Genomic DNA, 24,235 nt, shown 5'->3' with positions numbered 1-24,235 from the left:
GAGCACCGCCGCTCCCCTCCTATTGGGCCATGCCGCTTTCCCAGCAGCCCCCGCGCCGCCGCCCTCACGCCCCGCCCCGGAAATGGGCTCGCCGTTGCCGTGGCGACGCGACTGCCGGTAGCAGTCCTGAACCTTTCTGCGACACGGAGACGTGGGGACTGGTTTATTGATTTGTAAAAAATTCGACATAGCGAAAACGCATATATATGCTGCCTCACACAAGGAGGATGAGAAAAACAGAGGTAAGACAATGCCTCCGTGTGTGTAAAATGCTCTTTATAAAGAGAGAAAAGGTAAAAAAAAATTCATGGTAGTGTCTGTATTCAACCAAAAATCCCTTTTTTGGTCTCTCCTTTGGCTTTCTTGCTCTGGGTTATAGGTACAACTGGCACCACGGAGGCTCCAAACCATTCCGGTACCTTCCTCTTAAAAGGGGGATGCGAGCTCTGGAAGAAGAAAACAAACATCAGGATAAAGGCAAGCATTTACATTGCTCTACCCTAAAAAAATCATGCTTACCCGAAGTCATGAAGTCTCTATGTTACAAAAGAAAAGCTTATGTCTCCTTTAAATGCAACACCTTTTTCTAATTAACTGAGGAACACACACAAAAAAAGATTAAACTGTAACTATGAGAAGAACCAAAGCTCAGAAACATTTGGCCTGAAACAACAAAGGATACTGGCATATTCTTAAGTGTTACACTGACTTTCGGGAATCACCTAGAAAAAACCCAAGCAACCAAAAAAATAAAACCAACCCCAACTGTCAAGACAGCAGATGGAGAAACTGCAGCTCCTCCCGCTGCCCTCTGAAAGAATATGGCCCTAGGCAGGGGATGCAAGTGGATGTCCTAAAGCAGTGATACATCAGTAGTACTTGCCCCCTTCCCTGTCACAGGTAGCTGTCTGTGCCTGTCACCAACTGCGCAAGGCACCTTTTCTTCCCTCCCTCTCCTCGCAAAGGTCATGGGCTTTAAAGGACTCGCTCAAGGCTTACGTCGCCTAAGAGGCTGAACAAGCCGCGCTTTCTGCGCCTGGTGGTGGGAAGAGATGCTAAGGCAACACAGTGCCATACATTCCTGTAAGAGCTTATAGCTAGGAGATAAATGGCGTTGTGCTCATCCTTCAGCCACCAGTTTTTCAAGAACAGAAGACCAATCTCTTTTTACATGTTCATCTCAAGATGAACAAAACTGCTGGCAAGCTGTCCTTGGGGAGGACGGATCTACAGCCAGGGGAGGGTTGCTCCAGTGCTTGCATCAAGAGGCATGTGCGCAACCCCAGGACTGCTAGCCCCAGCTTGGGTGAAGCAGTAAGGGCGCAGAGACCATTACACTGATCGTGCTTTGTTCCTGTGTCACAACAGGGCTTTACTTGGAACTGATGCTCTGGAAGTTCTCTGAAGCTATCACCAGCAATCAAAAAGATAATGTTATAATGTGTTTAGTGTTTCAAGTAAGGTAGCTGCTGTGCTATTTAGGAGCTATACCTACCTAACACTGACCAGATCGTGAATAACGATTTGTCCGCATCCTGTTTGGCACTCACAACCAGCTTCAAACCGAAGCCAGTGGTACAGCAAGTAACACTGGTCAGAGCCACACGAGCTCACTTTAGTTAAAACACTGTATGTATGCTCATACAACTTGTGTTTATATTATTAACACCAGTGCAAAAGTCCTTAACGTGATCAGTGTACAATCTTACACAATCCTGTATCTGAAAGAGAAAAGGGAACCAAACAACCTCCGAAGGTGTTGGAAGCACCTGCCACTAGATGGCTGACAAGATGTACCGGGGAAGAGAGTTCTGTAGCAGGCTGATGCTGTGAAACACATCTATTCAGGCATAGCAAGGGCAATAAAAGCAGCATGCTGTCACTAGATCAAGGATATTAATAAGAGAAGTTGGCTGGCGCTCCAGGCCAACGTTTTAGGCACAGTAAATAACCCAGACAGAAGCTGGGATTTTGGTTTGTTAAGGTCAACACCCAAATCATCAGGTCTGGGCTCTGCTCCTGGCAGAGAGCTACAGGCAGTCTCACCTTCGGCTGAGAGTCAGCAAACAGTTCCTCCTCATCAGAACTGAGGGCAGGTTGATTCCAGGAGGCCAGCGTTACGGGCTTCGGGCAGCCTGCTGCCCCTCTGCTACCTGGCTGGCTGTCATCCACGCTCTGTGCAGCCTTTCCATAGGACAGTAAGGAAGCCGGCTGTTACATGTATCACAGCATTAAAGCTTAAGTCCGCACAAACCAGATTCAATTCATTTTGGAGGTTGTTTTTTTTAAATGAGTCTGTGATTATAAACAGAGTTCCAACACCTCTGCTTAATGAGATCACTAGCTATTTCTCATCCGTTTCACCACAACCAAATCTGAGCAAGTGAAGTGCATCCATTTCAAACACAAGGGAGCTGGAGCTTGTACTTGGGCATTTTTTTTTTTTGTAGTGGAAAAGAATAATTGCTCCATCCCCATGGCTCTGAGAACTTTAAATACTTGCTTTTGACTCACAACTGCTGTTTTCAAATGTGTTTTTACAGCCAAGGTGTCAGTCAAAAATGGCATAGCGGGCACAGAGGTATTAACTTCTAATTTCTACATAATGCCTGCTGGCCATAGGTTAGAACAGCCAAGCCGAGATTTTTGAATCAACTACACACCTCGGTGTTACCGAGAGCATCGCTAATAGCAAGTCTACTGCATGCTTTATTACAGTAAGAACGTCTGTTTACCGAAGCAGAATGCACCACTTGGAGAGGGGTTTTCTCTCCTTCTTTCTTCAGCGTTGAATTGATCAAATTACCCTGTAAAAGCAGCAGTAACGCAACGTTGTTAAAATCCAAGAATATTCATGAGCAGATTTAAAAGCTGTTTGCTACAAGGAATTATTAGAACCAGGATATCTTCTGAAGGCGAAATAAATAAAGACTGTTTGGATTAGCTTTTGGATTTGCACTCTAGTCATGTGTATTATATTAATTTGATTTCTAGTAGCATGCCATTCCTGTTATTAGCTCCAGCAGCTAACAGTAGCAGAAAAAAACATAATTAGAGCTCACACAATTGGACTGCCAGGAGGTCAACTTCAGGAAAAAGAAGGCCCAGACACAGCTATTGTCGAAACAAAACAGCACTCAGGGATGCAAGAAGCAATCAATTTGGCAAAATGGCAAGGCTTGAAAAAATTGTTTGAGCTAGAGTTCAAGAAATCAATCCCAAACCTTGTAAGGAACAGACATGAAATCCTAGCGCAGGCAGCAGAAGGATTTAGTGTTTGGAATTTCTTTTTACCATTCCCACCAGGAGCCACTCAGTGCAGGGTGGCCTTTTGTATACAAGGTGCTGAACTAGGTCTCAGGAGACGCTGAGAGGCCAGCCAAGGGTTCAGAATACTAGCCTGGCTTTTCTCAAACAGCCACAAAGAGCTCCTTATTTCCTGAGATTTCTCCCCAATGAGTCAGACTTATGGCATGACACTTTTCTTCTTATCACAGCTATGCCCAGCAGCTTCAAGCAACAGAGCAACCAATCAAAGACTTTGAGACATTTCTGGCAGACATTTCTGGCAGGCATTGCACCTCTGGCTTTTTCACCCTCTCAACTTTTCTGCTCTTTTAGAGTGTTCTGCACAGCAAGAAAATCACTTTTGCCACATCAGATTGGGGATCAGGTACCCAAGCACAGAAGCAAGGCAAGGGCAGAACTTGGAATTTGTGGCTATGAAGGATCCCGCTTACCCAACGCTTTCATACTGGGGAGAACTTGGAATTTCACCTTTTTCTTCCACTGCCCCAGCTACTGTAAATCTGGGATTTTACAGGGGACCTTTTGCATCCACGTCCCGAAGGGCTGGACAACAGCAGAAAGCATTTCATCTCTCCTCTCTGAGGCCACTATTACGCTGCGGTTGTGATGGTCGACAGTGGTGGACCATCGTGTGCCTGATCTTCCTGGGCTGCATGTCCAGGGCTTACTGTAGCAGAGATGAGCTGACAGTCCCACGTGGCAACAGATCAACTCAGGTGACACGTTTAACAGATCACAGCCAGGCTGCACAGGGGCAGCCTTCTTCCTAGATCAATATTTTGCAAGGGGAACGGTCCAATTCTGCTCTGAACATTGCTCCCGGAGGAGAGAGAGGCAGTCCTACTCAAAGCTGAGGGAAAGATGATTGCGAAGATGAAACACTAAGCACTACCGGAAACAGCGACAACATAAAAGGGCTTTTAGCCTGCTCCTACAAAGAGGAAACATTCTCTTTACAAAACCAGTTTTATACCTTCTTCTACTAACCTTTGTTTTATTCCACAAGGCATCTTCCCTGCTTGCTTGATCTGCTCCTGTTTTTTCCTGCTGCCCTGACCACACCAACCTCCTTCTGACAGCTGAGCCATCCTGAGACTTATTTCTATCCTCTTTCTCCAGTAACACAATAGTCATCCTGATGAGATACAGTTCAATATTTGCAGGAACAAGTTTTCTAATGGCTTCAATTTTAGTGGTGTCTTGGGAAAAAAATATAAGAACAATATTAATTGTCTTTTAATCCTCTTGCCCCTTATTCAGTTTTCTTACGTTGTAAAACATGTCAGTTGTCCCTCATTAAAGCATAGGATAGATTGAGGCATGGAAAAGACAAAAATAAAATATGTGTGCATTTGACTCATAAGAAAAGAGATCATGAGCTCATGGGAGAAATCCCCACTTCATTCGCGCTCACACAAACTTGCTGTCCTCAAATTTAGTCTAAAACATCAGAACGGCCTGCCTCTGACTTGCATGTCCTGTCGACCATTTTCTCTTGAGAGGAAGGCTATATTAGCTCAGGCTGAAAAGCCTCTCTGCTTTCTTAAATATAGTGCCATGCCAGTTCTCCATTCCACTAAACTTAAGAAAGCTATCTGAGCATCTGCTTGAGCCTGTAACTGCTGCTGAAGAAACGCATTAATCTGCAGTAGGACAAGAGTAACGAAGCTAGCAAGTCAGCAAACTCCGCGAACCTAAATTAAACTACTAGGGCAACACCGAACTTGAAGTCACTCGGTCTCAGAACCACAAGTCGGTATATAGTTCTCTTCAGCCTCTCAACTAGCCCACGGCACCAGATGACAGCGTTAATAGCAAGAACTGCTTTTCCTGCACTTCTCTGCCTCCTTATCATAAGGAAATACCTTGCAGTTAAGTTGCACTGGGGAAATTCTACGGCTCTTATTTAGCCTATTTTCAGTAGATGCCAGTACTTAAAGGAAGACTTGGTCAGGCTGATGTTTCTTCCAAAAACACTTGAGTCAATACAGATTCAAGACTGATGCCTCAATCTTTTCAACAGCCATACAATTGAGTGAAAGTATTTGTAAAGGGCTACCCTCTTCTGCTCTTTCATGAGTCACGATTGCCTTATTTTACAACATAACCTTGAAAGCAAAGCAATGACCCTGCCATTGCCATGCTCCGCCTTGCCACAGGCCTTACAGAAGTGATGGATTCTACCTAAAGAAGCAGCTGAGCTATCCGTTTTTCATTCCCTTCATCTGTATGCCACTGTCATGAGAAGCTTCAGATAAGGGCTGCGATGCTCACCCGAGTCAATGGGAGGATTACGGATAACATCAGAAATGATCTGTTGAACTTCAGGAGTCAAACCTGCTCGCTCCAGGTTGACAGGGTAGCCAGCTTTCATCGCCTCGAACAGGTGAGCGCCAATCACCGAAAGAGGCAGAGATCTGCTTTCACTTATAGCCCTCTAGGGAAACAAAGGCAGAAGGAATTGAGATAGCAGAAGTGTCCAAAATACAACTGAAAGCTCAAAACCTGGCAACCTCCCATTCCCAAAAAGCAATCGGGATACTGGCATATAGCAGTGCAACAAAGCTCCCCAAAATGCTTAGTTACTCTTCGTATTTGTTTCATTTCTTTTCCAGCTTGTCAAGAGCTTTTTTCTCTTCAGGCCACTACTTCTCAGCTCGAGTGCAACATCTCAACTTGAACTTACTTCAGATGAAGAAAAGTTCTACGCAGGAAGGGTGCTGTGCAGCCACCTCAAAGGCTCACTACAGCTCGCTTATAGCTCGCATCCTTTGTGTCACAACACTTGCTACCACCCCCTTTCCACCCTGTGGCAGCTGAATCCCTGCAATACATACCACAAAATCGAAACAAGTCCTCTCGCCTCACAGTCAAGTCAGAGTACCCACCCAGCTCCGACTTCATGAGATTTCTGTGTCAAAGCTTCAGATGTCTCTTGCTAAGTAGCTGTGATGCACCTGACCTTCCAGTGGCCCATTTGATTCATAACATCTATGCAGAACATGGATAACAGCACCAAAACAAATTCCCCCTTATTTTCACATCTGTTACATGCATTCTTGTCTTTAAATGTTTGTCTTGAAGAAAAACATCTCAAACTTGGTCTACCTGAACTTGTACTTTTCAAGGAAAGATTTAAAACTGGTTACTTGTTTTCCCTCAAAAGAACAGGTTTCAAGCTTCTACCCATTTCTCCCCAGACAATACACATACTGTGCATATAGTCATCAGGATTAGCCGATACAGAGCATCAAGTTACCCGTTAATAATTATACAACTGTTTCTTCTTAATTAGTCCTTAGGTACACTTTTAAGCTAAGGACTACCTGACAAGATTTACCCGTACTCGTGGGAGGGGCTCACGAGGCTCTTGATGCTGTTTCACAGTGCACATGGCGTGATGCCAGTTTAGCCACACGCCCTGTAGCACTTCAACAACTTAGATGTGACAGGTAACGCATCCTCAACTTTTGCTTGTAACAGGAAACACAGCTTTCCAAAATCTGAACTAGAAAGCCATGACAATACTTAACACTTTAAGCATTCAATCTTCCCATTAGCTTTGTTTCTTGACATCCAAGTCTCACATGTGGATATAGCATAGGCAAAGGAATAGGGATTTGCTACCTAAACTAAGAACAGAGTTAGTGAAATTTATCCCAATGGTTATTAACCTTAAAGATATGCCTATATACAGCCCCATGCTTGGTGTCTTTTCCAGCAGGCTATGGATCAGGACGTTTTTCCTATACGCCCCTACTACTGTGAAAAGGGAAAAATACAGAAACAAGCAGAACTAACACCTGCAATAGAAAAGCACGCTCCATAACTGTACTGAAACAGGCCAAGGAATTAACAGCAATAGTTCTGCCTGACGCCCTGCCAATCTGTGCGGTCACTGTGGCAAGCAGGGAGCTGTATCTTACCTTACTGCATCCCACCTCACAGCAAGCCCTGTTTTTCATACTTTTACCTGTCCATAGAGCTAATTTAAATGAGCTACTATTTGCCAGGAAAGATACTGCCTCAGTGTTTTAAAAGCCACCCCGCCCCAGCACTGCGCAGAGGATTCAAGAGTAATTGCAAATCCCCGTCCTCTAGATAAAGCATCCCCACCGTTATTTTTCAAAAAGGAGGGACCTCCACAGGGAAGAGCTTACCACAGAGAAATTTTCCTCTTGGAACAGGACATACGTGCCATGCTCTGAGGGAGAGAGGGCTCTAGTATGCTTCCAGGGAGATGCTTCTTCATGATCTTTAGATCCAGATGCAGGGAATGCGTCAGTCTAAGTGAGATAAAGAGGATTTAGAAGAACTATATCGCAGTGACAACCAATGGATCACCCTCCCATTATCTGAATGAGTAACAGAAACGGAGTCATTCATCTCTATAGAGGTTTGTTTTGACCCCAAGTCCATGTTCCACAAAAAAAAACCCAAAGCAAAGAGGTAATCTAGATGGACACCTACATACTCCCATCTTAATAAACAAGTGTGGGATTGTCCAAGGGACTTGCAAAAAAAACCAACCAGAAAAACAGTGTCCAGGTCAACACAACTTATTAGGTGTTGCTCATTACACATAAAGCTATTCCATCAGAACAAACTGCAGTATTCAGTCCACTGCTTAGTATTGGAAACTCCTCCATTTTTTTTTTAATCTTTTGCTCACAGATTTCTTCAAATACAAAAAAAACCCCAAACAACCCACCAGGAATGCTTTTGGCCCCTATGCCTAGAATGTAATAGCTTTCTGTGAAGCAGCAAGAAGACTCCACAGAGTCTTCTCAAGCACTACAGAAAAGTAATATTGGTACTCCACCTGCTTTCTAGACTAAATAAATCCCTTTAATTGTGTATTTACATAGAAATTAAGATCCCCAAAACAAAACCACTTCATAGTTCCTCTAACGGTCTGCTCCACAGTCCCTGCCTAGTGGTGTCTCTCACCATAGTGACTGATGAGGAGCCACTCTACAGAATGCCTCAGAGAGAAGAGAATCAACCGTGAAAAGAGAACCAACAGGAGTATTTCCAACAGCTGGAAATCTAAGCTCCTCTGTCATGCTCCTAAGGAGAAACTTGGAGGAAGCAAAGCCCTGCCCTCCAAGTCTACTGAGTCAATAAACCATGGTGAAGGAATATTTACCATACCTTTGGCCTCCAGCCCCAAATCACAACAACTAGCTACAAGCTCTCAATAATACGACTCCTATTAGAAACTCAGCCTGGCCAGATGGGTGACCTTTATAAGGATGTCGGGGACTTCAAAGATGACCACACCAACCCGGACCATCAGCCAGATCCCAATGTCATTGCCAAGTAGCACATTCAGATTTGGGAGGCCTATTTGTACACAATGCTAGCAAGTTTTTCTGCCGTGGTTGCATGAAACAGCTGCGACAAGGACAAACTCTGAAGGAGAAATCTGACAACTGCAGACCACATAATGTCTTCAAGGCTCTTGCAAAGTAGCAGAGGTTTTATGAAGTCATACCTGCAAACCATTCACTTGGCAGAAGTCCTTAATTTCAGCCAGGAGAGGGACCAACATGGTGGATTTTGCTTCAGATACACCATCAATTCTCTTCACATTCTCAACATTCGTAGGCCTGGTTTAGAATGAGGAATAAAAGCCACGGAAAAGTCCTATGCCAATGCTTTGAAACATCAAGTGTCTGTGACTGACAGGTGCTTGGACTACAGATCTGTTAGTCAAAACTTGAAAGTGCAATTACTATACCCTCATCGCCTCCGCAACTGATTAAGTTCACTGTTTGCACTTCTGAATCACAAAGCTTGACCACAGCGAAAACCTCAGGTTTGCTGCTTAGTACTTTGGAGAATCGGTTTACCAAATCCGTCTTCATCTGCTTTTACCTCCCAAGAGCACATAAGCCCAGAAATCTTCAATGGAACAACAACGTACGCATTCCAAACGCAGTATTGTCAAATGCCTTTTAGTAGCTGGGGAAGGCACTTCAGATGCATTACCAACTGAGCTGCCCCACAATACCCTCTCATACAATGAGAAAAAAAAAAAGAAGAATTTTTTCCCCTCCTTTCAGTAGTTGAGAGCAACACTAATTTGTGCTTATTCTTTTGCTGACCCTTAGCAGGATAAGGGAATACAAAAAAGATAAAAATGCATCAGAGAGAAGCAGATGGAAAGGTAAGGATTAGTGCAAAACATACACCTTCCTCCCCTGACTGGTCAACCTAACAGGAGGTTTGGATACAAAGGCAGGCAAAGTTGTCATTTAGGTTTTTTTTTTTTAATTATAACTAGAATGAAGAAGCAAGTCTGATGCCAATAACTGTTTAACTTACACCTGTCCGTGGTCTACAAGGGTATTAGAGCAAATAAAAATCCTCAGGAAAAGAGCTGCTCCTCTACCCGTGAGGCATACTCTCTCAACCAAAGCAGAAAGGGGATTTACGACTTGGCTTGCAACCTTCTCAATTTGTACAACATGTATGCACGCTGGCTTTACCTTATTCGGGCCATCTCCACCAGGATCTTATTGGTTGCCAAGACAGCTGGAGGAATTACCTTCTCATTAGCCACCTTCTGTCTAGCAGTCAGCAACTTGCCATACAGAGCAGTCTGTGAAGAACAGAGCCAAATTCTCATGAAGCAGCTCTAGATCACTCACATAGGAATAACGAACGTGAGAGGAAGAGTTGTAACTTCCCTCGTCTTTCCACTAATATACAAAAACCTGCAATCCGTCAATCCATGTTAACAAAATTCAATACTCTTCTAGGACTTCTCTTCAAAATATCTTTGTAATAGTAAGAGCAGCCCAAGCCAGCTGCTCCAATACAGCAAGACTGTGGTCTGCAAGTTGACTACAATTCACAGATACCCTCCCTCTTCTAAAAACTCACCTCTAGTTCTTTTTCTCGGGATGAAACAATAGGTTCTGGGGGCTTCAAAGGAGAAGATTTCACCTGTGAGCGCTCTGCAACACTAGCAAAAAATGAATAAGTGTGAAAACAAGCCCTGCATTAGATCAATTTATTCAGGAACTTTGCCCAAGGCTGTGCGAGAGCAGCAGTCATCTTATTTTGCCTGCTCTCTGACAGCACCATCACACTGGCACGTCGTGCTAGCGCTACACTCATACAGGACTTGAGCTGGTTGGGACAGAAACAGCAGTATCTGTTGTAGGTAACACAATTCCTCCGTGTCTGGTCCTGTAACTCAAAAATAGCCTCTTACCATACAAAGCTCAGGCAGATGAAATTGCTGTTTTGTGGGAAAAACACCAACCAACTAATATACCAATATCCCTGTCAAGAGCTGGATTCCCATATTGTTAACAAAAGCATGTTCTTACCAGCACTTGTCCATTCATGACATAATTCTGGCAGCACCCCGTGAGAAACACCTTACATTTTTCCCCAGAGCTGGTAACATTAATCCTGGCCAAAGAGAGCTGACTACTTCAAAAGCATCAGCGACAAGGACACAGCTGCTGTGCTGTAAGCAGAATTAGCTGATGCTACCACTAGGCATGTCTGCCTAGAGAGCAGCACCACAGCTACCAGTCCACAGGCTCACGGACTTCGGGACATTTAACCCCAATTAGACTGCTATGATTATACTGCAATAAATGTTAGCAGACAATCTGGAGTAAGAGCGTCCTTTCCTAAGCAAAGTATGAAATATCACTTGTTTTGGATTGTAGCTATCCCTAAAATGGTTTTTCTTCACATGGCTACAATAATTATGCAGCTTAAGTGACACATCCTATTTTCCTGTCACCTGCCAGCATCAGGCTGCTTGCCTGAAGGAGGAATCCAATAGCTCAGAAATGCAAAGTGGGTTTCATCCGAAGCACCACACAAGCCAGGAAAGCAAGTTTCTTGGTCTGCTTTTTGCAAAAACTTGTTTTATTTATTTTGACCTGAGGGAGCTTCAACTTGATCTCAGTCTTCTCCAGATTAGCGTAGAAAGGCAGAAACCCACATGCTCACTTACAGCCCCTGCACAAGACATACATTTAGTTCTGCTAGCTTTAAGAGCAAGTCACAACTTGGTTGCTTTTTTGCCTGAATTATATTTGCCAACTGTTTGAAAGAAACTATTCTCCATTTCTTTTTTTAAATCATCCGAAGTTAAAATCCATTACAGTTTCAACCATCACATAGAAGACGGCCTAAAAAACCATGGGCCCCGTAGAAGTATCCAACATATATCTGCTATTGCTCCATTTTTAATCAACATTTGCTATTTTTCTTGCTTAGATTTGAAGTAATACCAGTGAGAAAGTTTGCACTTCAGCAATTAATAACACTTGCTTTGCCTGTGACACTACAATTACACACAACCTGTCAAATTCAGCAAAGTCTGTTAAATGTCGTAATACTTCAATGTTTTGAAATACAACGCAATGTACAGCAAGTTTTAAGCACTTGTCTGTTTCTTTTTTTAACATTAAACATTTTTACCATCACTTCACATAGGAGAACACTGGTTTTAAGGATCATCCTACAAACAGTATCACTATTAACACAGTCAAAATCCGGTAATTGTGTTTTAATTTAGAATACCGTACCTGTTAAGCATGTCATTGCTTCTTGGAGGAGTTTTACCTTTTCCCTTACATGAAAACATATCATACAGAGACAACTACAAAAAAAAAGAACAAGACAAAGAAATGCTGATTTACCAGACTGTCCACTCAAGTCACTGGTAGCAGCAAAATATTCATTTGCGACACCATGATGCACTTGCAAGATTTTTTAATACCAACAAGGATGGACCACAGAGTGCAAGAGGAGTTGTACTCATACAGACCTGCTTGCTTGGTGACTGCATTGTTTCTTTCATGTCTGGGGAGCGCTGCGTTGAGAGCGCAGGTAAAGGTCTACTGCTGTAATAGAATGAATTTTATCTTTATCAAAAACAGGACAAGACACTTCTACAGTGACACTTTCATTTAAAACGAAAATTAACATTTTGCTAAGCGAACTGATTTGAACTTGCTACAGGGATATCTTTGGCAAATCAAAAGTCCTTATTGATTTTTTTTAATTAACTATTAGAATCATCATTCTTCGTGAAAAAACAGAGGACACCAAAGCCTGTTAATACTAAAACTTTAACAAGGAATAAGAATCTTGTCTTACGGAAGAAAAAGATTTCGGAGAAAAAAAATGGAATTTTTGTGGCAACACTTGAAAACCATTCAATTTTAAAGATCCCATTACAGGAGAAAACAAACGAGTGCCAACTTTCTGGTTTGCACTAAGCATTCAGCTTTCCCTGTTGCTTACTGTTTAGTAATAAGCAGTATTTTTTTCTTCTAGAAGACTTTTAGACAGTAGCTGGAAGAGCCACAACAGTAGAATATTAGAAGGCAAAAGAAATTGGTACTCGGTCATTACCCAATTTACTTATTTTTTTAGCAACACTAAGACAATCTAGATGCCAGAACAGGCTCCTAAGGCCAGCACTGAAGAGCTTTGTTCTAATATTATTTCTTGTCACAGCAAAGCCTCTGCAACCTCCAGTTCGTTATCTTTCATTTCAAAAGGGTTGGTCAGAGTTAGTGTTTGTGAAGACCAACACCACACTTATTAAATTTAACCAGAGGCAAAAGATGACAAGCAAAACTTCACATGCTATTTTCTTGGAGCTATATACTCTGATGGCAAATACCTGACTACCACTGAAAAAACACCCCACTTCTGCAGACATACTCACCAACACTTCAAATAGTTAAAATTTCACAAATAACCCCCACTAAGACAGACAAACTATAACACATTTGTGTTGAATCAATTCTTGTTACAATAAAGGCTCTTGTGTTTCATTCTCAGCTTGAATTTTACAAAAAAGTAGGTCAAGTGCATAATTGGGAAAACAAGTTGCTAGCTGCTCTATTTAAAGTCTCATGGTTTAACCCATCAGCATTAGAAAGAACATAAATCTTGATGGATTTTCCACCACGGATTGATGAAGACACACGCTTCCTGACAAGTTTTGGTAGTTTCTCCGAACTACATTTCCCCACTAACGTAACACTTACACGACCGTCCGATGAACTCCACCAAAGACATCAGTAATGAGACACTATGAGATTTAAGCTATGAGCCATGAACTCTCAGGAGGACTAGACAACGTGTCACCTTTCATACCAGCAGTCAACAGAGGTGTCTATTCAGGCACTCCCACTGACTTTTTTCTTTTATTATGATACTGCCTAAGGGAAAACTTCGGCCAGAGAAATCAAGTGCAGATGTCTCCTGTCCAACCTAGCCATCTCCAGAAGCAGGCTTCAGAAACTGAGCTAACGTTAAATTAAGAAAAAAAGCCCTCACGAGACACATGTACTATAATTACCTTCTAGGAGGTCTCTGCAGATTAAGGTCTTCGTTGGACTGTAATAGAAGACTTGGATTTGAGGCAGATCCAGCTTTTAACAGCCAATTTCTGCCCTATAAAAAATAAACCATATGGTTTAGCTGTAGATTACTCAGAGAAGCTTTCAATGGGTAGTCTCACACCAAAAAGTACCTTCTGGGTAAGCACGCATGTGGTCGCAAACTTGCTATGCCCAGAGACTTCTTTGAGGAATCCTTCCATTATCAACTGTTGGCAGAGCGATTTCCACCAGTTCTCCGGCCAGTCTTTTCCACTGCCAAAGAGAGGGTGTCTTCGGTATCTTTCTGGCAAGCGTTGAGAACTCTGAAATTATTGGAAGAATTGGTCAGACTTCTCCAGTCCTTGTGGAAGAAAGTTTCCAATATAACCAGCAAACCAAAAACCTGAGATGCAAAGAGCATGTCCTCAAGAACATTTCTCCACCGAAGAACTTGACAGAAAAGTCACAGGCCAAACTATTTTATTCAAGTTTACGTAACATCCATTACAATAACCACATCTACAGCGCCTCAGTGAAACGAGCATAAACCATGCCTATTACCTCCTCGTTCGCGTCACCTGAAGAGCAGTTTCACTTCTACTAACCTTATCCACTCCTGCTCTTTCTGCCAAGGCTATGGCAAGATGACATCTTTCTTTTGTAGTAAGACCCCAAACAAACCTACGCTTACAACAGATGTCAAAACATCTCCCTTCGTATACAGAGGAGGTTACAGGAACGACCCAGCCATCCACAGCAGCAAAGAAAGTCATCTAGTGCAGTTAGTGTTCAACCAGTTCAGGTCAATCTTACATTGCACGAGTCCAAACAGAAGCAGTTACCTGTTCTGTTTTTCATTAAAAAGAGCCTACAGAAACAAAAACAAATTGACCAGTCCTGTTTAAACCCCAGGACGGGGGTACAAAGCCAGAAGCAAGCTCACTACAGAGATCTGCTCTACTCCTCCTCCTCCGGTCTTCCTTGCAAAGTGGATTTTGTTTGTTTGTTTTCAAAAGTTGCTGATGTACTTATCTCTTATCAATGGTTCAGACTAAAAAAGCTGATTAGCTCTCAGGGCCCAAACGGATGTCAAGGGGCTAAAGCCCCTTTCGCAAGAAGAGAAACTCTTCGCACGAGCCTGAGAAGTTGAGAATTTCTCTGAAACAGGGAAGTAACAGGGGAATCAAGCATTAGTAGGTAGAAGTGTCTCAGGCAGAAAGAAGTTTCCATTTATTGCTAGAATAGGAAATCAACAGGAAGGCAGGCTTCAGACCCTGTTATTTGCAGACTTGCTGAATCCCTCTTCGCTGGGGAAACTACATGGTCAAACAAGTAATTTTTTTTTTTTATATATACATGTGCATGTATATACACCAATCATATCCTCTAGAGAGTTTACGTATACACATACATATCTGCGATGCTGGTTAGATAAGGACATCCCATGGGAGGGGGTGGTGGGAAAAACAGTGTGGGGTGTGACTAACAACTATCTTGGACAACAGGAGACAATGGGGTGGAGACTCGCCTCTTGCCATTTATAGAGCTGGTTGTTAACACAGGTTTTCCAGATTCCTGTTAGTGCTTCCACCAGAATCCCTTCGTGCTAGGCACTATGCAAATACAAAGCATCTATCCCCAAGAATGCAGTTTTCCTTATAAAGGAAAATAGAACAGGCTGATGTAGAAGAAAAAAGAAAGCCAAGTGAAACAAATCCAGGACAGGGAGCCGTCAGCACACAATGGCCTGCTGAGCTCCGTACCATCTCCAGGGATCACAGTACGGGGCAATTTGGAGGATTTCAGACGGTCAAGGAGCTGCTCTCCTGCACGCACAGGGAGAGGAGCGGCAGGAAGAGGGGCTTGTTTCAGACCTTCAGCATCAGGGGATGGAAGCTGGAACAGCCAGCCCCAGACAGGAGGGACTCAGCTTGCTGCTGAATGGGACCAGGGCACAGAGTCCTGATGGTGAACACACGTGAGTCTCCTACTCAGCAGGCAAAGAGAAAACGCCAAGTCCCATGTCCTGTATCCTAGAGAGCCCCCCTTCAACTTTTAACACGCATTACTTTAAAGCATGACTACATTCCTAAGCTTTCAGTTACGCCAGTTAAATTAATTACTCCAATGGCTGCATGTTTTCAGAGCACGGTTTTGACATAAAAAACTAATTTAAGAACATAAATAACTATAAAAGGAGTAAGATGCTAACTAGTAAACTGTGTCCACGTTTGGGCTAAGCGTCATCAATTAAGCTTGGCAGAGGACTGACCAACGGAAGCCGAAAAAGCAATTTCAACTTTGTACAAATTAAATGCTAGAGGTACTACTAAATGCCACTCGCAACCAGGCACTGAGACTACTACTAACAACAAAGTAATTGCTGAAATGCTACAAATTCCCCTGTTTGCTGATAAAGGAGACCTTAAGAGTGCCACGTTCTTCTTCATTTAGCAGGTTTAGTATAATATTTCTGTCAATGCAGCTCTAATTCAATTTCCCAGAGGACATCGTTCACTTTTATGATCTGACTCAGCTTTCAAATATTAAGTGAAACATAGTCTCCCTTGCGGTCCACCCAAAGCCTGTTGGAGGCCATCTGGACTCCGCAAAAAGATACCACTAACTGAAAGAGCATGAATTCTCCATAAACTGTACACAAGCTTTTAAAGCAACACACCAGTCAGCCTCAGACAGATATAGCATGTAAATTAATGGTTATATTGATTATTTTATTCTAGCATATACATTGATGCAGCGAAGTAAAATTTTTTTTTTTCAAATTACGTTAGCCCAGAAAAGGGTATTCTTGTAGGCAATAAAAGGTTATTCCATATCTGCAGTGCAAATTTGTCATCATCTTCACTTCTTCCAGTAACATCTAATAAATTAACAATCAAGACTAGATTAAAATCTGTAACAGAATATTTTTCCTCTAGACACACTTGTGTGATAATTAGCAACTTAACATTCTTGTTAAAACAAAAAAAAAAGGACATAATTCACCCAGTTTTATCAAGTCCTACAGGTGATTTTTTTTTTTTCCCCCAGGCTGTAAACATAAAAAGTCATCCTGTTCTTATTCTCTTATTTTTCTGGTGAGTTTCTTGCCTACTATTTAAAAAACATTTTAAGTAAACGTCTTCGAAATCATTTATCTCCATTCTAGTATCCTACTTCTCATCTCACTGCTCCAAGTCAGCCAGCAGTACAAAGCTAGAATGCAAGCCATCATTTGCTTCATTCAAACATAAACCAACTGATTACTAAGCAGAGATGTGTTTATTCTTCATTTTGAAAAGGCTGTTCCTTTCCGGATACTGGAAATCATGCATCTGCATGAAAACAACATTTAAGCATCTCTATGAAAACATCAAACTCGCCACAAAAATCCAAAAGCTCAAGCCTTACAGGAAGAGCTTTAGAACCTCTGCCAATACTTGGGCGGGTGTTCTTGTGTTAAACAATTACCAATAACCAAATCAAAACAACCCACAAAATACAGGACAACTCCACACAAGGCACATACAGGTACTATTTCTAAGCTGAACTCATTGGCCATTGAAAGCTGAATGTCGCACTGTGAAGACAAACAGAACTAAGATGGCAAGAGCTGTGAGGCAGAAACTGTCCCCTAGCTGTACGTGCACGAAATTAAGCACAACATGCTTCGGAAGGTCCACTATTTTTATGGCTGTTGCCTTTAATGACAACAATCTAGTTTGCTGCATGGGAAGTGCTGCTGAGCAGCTTCAGAAAGTTTAGACTACCTCTCTCTACAGATATCCAACTCTCTCAGAAAAAGGTACTAAATATGTATGTGTGGATTTACATGTACGTATATCAATGTATTGTTTCGTATATCAATAAAGAGGGAGACTGAAACCACCCCTCCACTCTCAGGACACATACAAGAATTTTTAGGATCACTTACAGACCCCCGGAGAAACAAAATGGGAACTCTAGTTCCAAACTTCTCTTCCAGGGCACTCACTGCAGACAGCAGCTGACACGCTTGCTTCCCAAAGTCCTGTAAACCACCCTCCGAGTCACTGGAGACTGCCAAACAAGAGGCTCTGAAATGCACAAAGAAAACCAAGTTTAACACGCATACAAATCAAGTGCCCTCCCCTTCTTTCCAATGTTGTCTATCAAGTGATCACTGAATAAAACACACACTTCAAGTTACATTAATATAAACAATTAAACACGCTTAAGCATCAAGGAGTAGGACTGAACACATGAGATCAAGCAAAAGGCAGAACCACTTGTGGTTAAGACAGCTGCCCAACCCAACAATAAACAGTTCTTCATGATACTTGCTGTGACGGAACAACATTGTCTCAGCCATCTTCTGAATTTAGTATTTGAATATTTGGACTGTTTGGACTGTTTTAGGTGTACAAAACATTTATTTTCTTGCACCTAAGAGCAAAGAGTTTGCATTCTGTTTTTTTTAATATAACACAAAAAGGAAATAAACAGAAGGAAGGAGCAACCCCACTGAATGTTTTCTAGGGTTTTTTAAATGCATTTATTACTAAATGGAAGAACCCATCGAAAAAATATTGGCACAAATTATCTGTAAGGAAAAGTAAAAGGACAGTGACCTATTTTAAGTGATTTCAGTTCTGCAACACAAATTCGTTATGTGGCGCTCTACTGGCACAGCAATGTGACTGCTAAGATGGAAATTATGATCTCTCAAATTCTCTTCTTTGTTAGTTTTAGTAGAGGCCAGACAAAGACTTCTTAATCCTTGAGCATACAGGAAATGTAGCTGATCTGATAACATTTTTCGAGACAGCGACACAGCCTAACACCTCGTCTCTGATTAGGAAGCATCAGGCTACCAGCAAGAACAAGAAATCCTTTTTAACAACTTCAGGGGAAGCACGTACATGCACACGGGAGAAACTGAGGAAGGCGTTTCTGCTCATACCTGTGTGACTACCGACCCCCTGGCTTACCTTCAGCACATCTATGAGATAATTAGCAGTGCTATAAGGAAGATATGTCAGCCCACGCTGTAAGAGGAGAACAGCTCCCTTACTACTCTGGCAATTTAACTTTAGACACACGGTGTCACATTCCACTTGCAAGTGTATGCTTTTGGGATTAATTACCTAACTGGACTTAAACTGACGAACAAAAGTGTATTTCACAGTCTCAGAGTGTTGCTCTAAACCCTGCTAGGAACTGTCACCATACTTTGTTTACAGGCTTTCCCACAGCCTAACTTAGAGCGTATAAACTGCCTCATGACTTGCTCAACTATTTAGGAGAAGGTTAGAGACACTTGTTCAAAGATAAACTTCAGGCTGAACATCTGCAAGACCACATGCATAAAAAGTCAATTCTTCTAGGTAATTCTTCTAGTCAATTCTTCTTCTTTGCCTTGTAAGTCAGCCTGAAAGAACATAACCTCTTGTGTCACTATTCAGGGAAGAAAGCTTACCTGGATCTGCAGTTATCGCAGCATTCTTCTGTGCCCATGATGCCAGAGGAAACCTTTCGCAGTTGTTTGTCTTCAAAATGAGACAGGATGATTCTACCCAAGGGAATGTAGGGAATTAAATAGAAGACCAAGAATTTACACATTACATTTGTTGCAGAAAGAGTTGAAATCAGCATCATTAATTAATTCACTGGGGAGCCAATTATGTGGCCTTGATGCCTCTAAAGAAAAAGGTTTTTTTTTTTAAAAGTAAATAAGGAAACACTTGATGTACACATATAAATACGCTAAAGGCCATATTTTTTGATACTACTTTTTAACATTAAACATGTTTGCAGAACACATTGAGAGTATAAGATGCCTTCTGGCTACAACCTCCAGTTGTGACGGAGTTGCAACGGCTCTTATCAAAGCTGACTGAAATGACAAAGCATGAAACAGATTCCAGTACTCACTTCCTTCTGCAGCTATTTGACACAAGGTACTTCTCTATTTTTGCCAACATCTTCAGTTTGTACAACCGGAACTTTTCACTTCGTATCTCGCTTAGAAGATGTCTGTCAGTCCAACGGAAAAGTGACAAGGCTTAAATACTGACTACTATTCCCCTGTCCCATACCAAAAATGAAATATGCCAGACAACTGTCTCAGTCAAATTGACCAGAAACAGCCAGAAAATAAAATCTTACTAAAACCAGACCCAACTGCCTACCTGTTTCTCCAAAATCTGGACCCTTATAGCCCGGGACATACTCAGAAGAGCACCTTATTTGTTTTCCTCTACATGTGATAACTATTCTTAACAGGGCAGAAGGAAAGACAGAGAGCTTCTTCCAACCCCACAAGCTACTAAGCTTCAGAACTCCATCTCAGAAGGCACAAAGTAGGGAACTAAGGGCAAAGGGCATCGAGAGAGGGCAATTTCCCTCAGTCTTTAGTTTTCCACACAAACTCCGGCAAGTTCTCATCACCACCACTGCCAGATGACAAAATATGCTAAGGTATCATCACCCTTCTTTTAAGAAATTCGGGAGCGGCACATTAGGACATATCTACCTGTTGCCCAATTTAATATCCTTTATAGTAGCACCAACTGAGAAAATAGCTTGAGAGTACTCGATGGGTGTATGGAGCACTCACTCTGCCCATGCTCTCAGCTGCTGCGTGAGCCAAACCTGAGCTGTCATCTGCACCGCCCCCACTGTGCCACAAGGCATGGAAAACAAACCAACACTGCAGGTGTTGGGCACCACATCAACGCAGCTACACCATTCCAGCTCAAAGTTGAGCTAAGCAAGTTTCTGCCTGCCTGGGAAAAAAAAAAAGCAGGGAAGTATACAGTTTCACAGACTCTGGCAGTCTGCTGACAAGTTCAAATGACTGAGTTCCGACATTTCTGTGGTCCTATACCAGCTATGGGCAAGTTAACCTCTATGACAAAGAGACGTCGACAACCAGGACTCCCCCACCCGGAAGAAAAAGAAAAAAATTATTTCTCCATTTAGACATCTAGATACCAGAAAGAAAAAAAGTAATTCTACAGCATCAGCACTCTTAAGGGGTGACGATGGGTCTAAAGCCAGATCAGATAGGTCTATAACCAGGTCAGGAGATTTACAAGACAAGTGACCAGGTTTTGTCACGGCCTGCCTTGCAAAGCACCTTCAGAAAGCAGAACTGTAACAAGGACAAACTCATTAACATTAGTGCACTTGTTGATTAACTTCTAGAAAAATTATAGCATACTAGTACTGTGTGTATGCAGGGGAGGACTTGGAACTATGCCAAAAAAAAAAAAAAATCACTTTTTCAACCAACCTCACCCTGCTCATCTTTCTTTTGGTATGTTTTGGCTGTTCATGTCAAAGCAGTTGTCTTCAGTCTTTACCTGTTAAAAGTCAAGTCTGTCCCAGTCCACAAGACGTGACAAGAAGCAGGAAGCCCATCGCGACCAGCTCTCCCAATTTCTTGATAATAGGATTCCATTTCCTTAGGGGCACCGTAATGAATAACCATCCGGATATCTGCTTTATTGATGCCCATTCCAAATGCCACTGTAGCCACAACACACTACAAAACAGAAACCACATGCTGAATGTTTTGACATGAGCATCAAGAATATGCCTGGATTAATGCTCACACGCTCGGTGACAACTTTTTGCAACAGACTCAAAATTCAGCCTAAATTACAATGGCTTTAGACTCACACTCGTCTTCCACAGTACTGTTGTTAAATCTGATTTTGGTCAGAGCATGACCATAGGATTATAAACACGAGAGTGATGATGGGTTCGTGGCAAATGCTAGAGTGTTCTCAAGCAGTTGTTCTCCAAAAGGTACAAAACCTATCGTGAAAAAGGAAACAGTAAGTCCCAGGATAACTCTTTGCCTGCTTAGCTGCAGGAGGAAGAAAGCAGCTCACATGATGATCTTGTTCCAGCTACCACTATTTTCCTCAGATGCTACGCATTTTCAAGAGACTTGCTAAAGGAATTTGAAACATAAGCCAGGAAACCTATTACTGTCAGCATAGACCAGCAATTTCTTTGCCCAGAATTCGAGACACAGTAAATGGGAAACACATATTCCCAAATTCTTTCCTCTACAGAAACTCTGCGATTTTAAAGAGGACCAAGTGGACTTCGTTTCCTACATACCTGAATTTCATCCCTCATGAACTGGTGATGGGTCTCTCTCCTTCGTTTGATTCCCATACCAGCATGGTATGCACCACAGGCCACCCTGAGCTTAGCCAATTCAGACACAACTTGTTCGGTGGCCTTTCTTGAAGGGCAGTAGATGATAGTGGGGCCTTCAAACTCATACGCAGAACTGCTATAAATAATAGCAACGTGTAAAGACACAGAACAGAAGCAGCCATCCTTCTGCAAAAAGTCCAACTGCACCTAGTTGAAAAGGCAACGTAGCTTTTCCAGCAGATCACTTTCTTGGGGATTTAGAAATTGAAACAGATTTTCACTGGTCCACTCATACACAAATTCTCTGTCCTTTGGAAAAATGGTCTTGAAAGTTATTTGGTGCTCTGAAGTTTATTTTGCAAGACACAGAAGATTATGGTCTCTGTAGAAGCAGCAGGATAAGGCCTCCCAATTTCCTTAAAGTCATCAGGCAATATGCTTTTACAGCTGTCACTTTTCAAAGGTCTACATCTACGTAACAAGGTACAAGTGAGCAATGAGAAATTCATTTATATTGCTGTAGAGGCACACATTGTAGCTTGCGACAAGGAGAAGTACAGGACCAGAATGGGTACACCGCTGGGTCTGCTAACAGCAAAGGACTGCAATTGTCCTGCTCAGTTTAGCTTTCTTAAAAAAAAAAATCATCTTACCACAGATATACAACACTCTCACACATTTTGTACAACACCATTTGTAAAGTCACCCACCAGCCAATCCATCCATAATCATTCAAATTGCTACGGTGTCAGCAGGTCCTCTGAGGATCAGACGATCCTGAAGATCCTTTAGTTATCAACATGCGCAGAGCGAGCGTCCACGGCTCCTTGCCTCAAAAGCCTTTTTTTTAAAATTGGGAGAGCGGGGTGGGCACAACATGGGACACAACACAACATGTGACTAGCATGATATCAGAGCCAAATTACGGAGAAAGCCCAGGCTCCTCCTCACCAAATCAGTTTAAGAGTGCTACCAATTCTCAGTGCACACTACCAAAACTCCAAAATACCAAAGCACATCTGAGGCGTCAACGAAAACAGGCTTAAAGCCTTACCTTCCTTTCCTAGTAAGGAACTGCTTCAAATCCATAATGATATTTCCACTTCGTTGTCCAACTTCTAAGTACAGGTTAGGTCTGTCAAAACTAGTGCATGTGACTTGAGGATTCTTCAGGTTCAGACAATTCACTATGTCTTCTCTAATCAATGGACTTGCAGTTGCAGTTAAAGCAACAATGGGAACCTGCAATGAAAAGTAGAAGAAAGAGTCTGAGACTTCTCATTGATTTTTTTTTTTAAACAAAAAAAAAATCATGAGTCAAAACTGAAGTAGTCCTGAGTCTAAACTGATATGTTGATGATCACTGGATCAGCTCAGCTATTCGAAAAACATAGTTAACATCTAGCTTCCTAGAGCTTTGGTCTACACTGTTCAGGAGAGTAGACAGGGACAGAACACTGCTCCAACGCTGTTGAAACACAGGGTTTTACTCTGAATGTGTGTTTTAGTTAAATCTTCAACGAGTCTACAGTAATTTTCTGATGTTGTTAGCTAGATTTAGGACAAAACTTTCAAGAAGAGCATGTAAAGTTCAGGTCTAAGTTTTTGAGCTTATGCAATAAATGCTTGAGGAGTATCTAAAAATCACAGTTGCATGCTCTTACAAGCCACTCGGCCAGCCAGTTTTGAAAATAAAAAAAATCCTTCACTATTAAACCAGAAGCTTAGGGACATCATCTTCCACAGCATAGGGGTCCAACCAAGTAATTGAATTTTCAGAAGTTTCTGGTAGTCCCAGTTCAGAATACCCTTGATTTAAGCATTTGGAAAAAACCCACAAAGCTCAGTCACTGACAGGGACTGCATAAACTCCAAAACAGCACGGTAAGTACACCCAAAGAGCAACATCAAAAGACTGATACTTCAAACTGTTTTATAAAATGAGATAGTATCCTTCTCTTGTATTAGAAATCAAACCTATCAAAACCTCACCCATGGCAGAGCCTTCTTTAATGAGCCTAAACTTCTAAAGGAATTTCTGAAGTCATGGCCCCACTCCGAAATGCAATGAGCTTCATCAACAGCTATGAGGGTAATACCTGGTGGGCACAAAATCACAGCAGAGACACATTAAAAAACAAACCAGCATGGGAAGTGACAAAATACAAACACGCCATTCTGCTCAATTTCAAGCTTTCCTGAGAAGGCACCAGCTTACATGTTTGTTTCTAGGATGCCTTCTGCTGTACTGACTCCAAGCCCTTTTTTATAAGGGCCCCTTTTGTGCAAGGGCCTAGGACCTTTTACAGACTCCACCTCTGCTGCCTTCTCCAAGCTCCAAATCTCTAACATCGCTCTCAACGGGTGTAAATCTTGAGCTACCTCTGACAAAA

The 24,235-nt window shown here is 42.2% G+C and overlaps 1 protein-coding gene across 1 annotated transcript in view; it reads right to left on the bottom strand.

The window, feature by feature from the left end:
- Positions 1 to 323: 323 nt before the first annotated feature.
- Positions 324 to 24,235, bottom strand: part of WRN (Werner syndrome, RecQ helicase-like) — a gene marked incomplete at its 5' end in the record, with an annotated part of 44,740 nt that continues 20,828 nt past the window's right edge. The window contains 20 exon segments of the mRNA XM_009583249.1: positions 324 to 446; positions 2,047 to 2,184; positions 2,736 to 2,807; positions 4,297 to 4,508; positions 5,584 to 5,746; positions 7,470 to 7,595; positions 8,807 to 8,921; positions 9,804 to 9,916; positions 10,201 to 10,282; positions 11,874 to 11,947; positions 12,116 to 12,191; positions 13,664 to 13,758; positions 13,838 to 14,008; positions 17,620 to 17,761; positions 19,144 to 19,236; positions 19,599 to 19,700; positions 21,032 to 21,213; positions 21,801 to 21,978; positions 22,897 to 23,084; positions 23,835 to 23,941. Of these exon segments, the coding sequence (XP_009581544.1) occupies positions 324 to 446; positions 2,047 to 2,184; positions 2,736 to 2,807; positions 4,297 to 4,508; positions 5,584 to 5,746; positions 7,470 to 7,595; positions 8,807 to 8,921; positions 9,804 to 9,916; positions 10,201 to 10,282; positions 11,874 to 11,947; positions 12,116 to 12,191; positions 13,664 to 13,758; positions 13,838 to 14,008; positions 17,620 to 17,761; positions 19,144 to 19,236; positions 19,599 to 19,700; positions 21,032 to 21,213; positions 21,801 to 21,978; positions 22,897 to 23,084; positions 23,835 to 23,941 (2,552 nt within the window).

Source organism: Fulmarus glacialis, unplaced genomic scaffold, assembly GCF_000690835.1.
Source record: "Fulmarus glacialis isolate BGI_N327 unplaced genomic scaffold, ASM69083v1 scaffold14498, whole genome shotgun sequence".
Taxonomy (NCBI): Eukaryota; Metazoa; Chordata; class Aves; order Procellariiformes; family Procellariidae; genus Fulmarus; species Fulmarus glacialis.
This window is presented reverse-complemented; position numbering and strand designations above follow the sequence as displayed.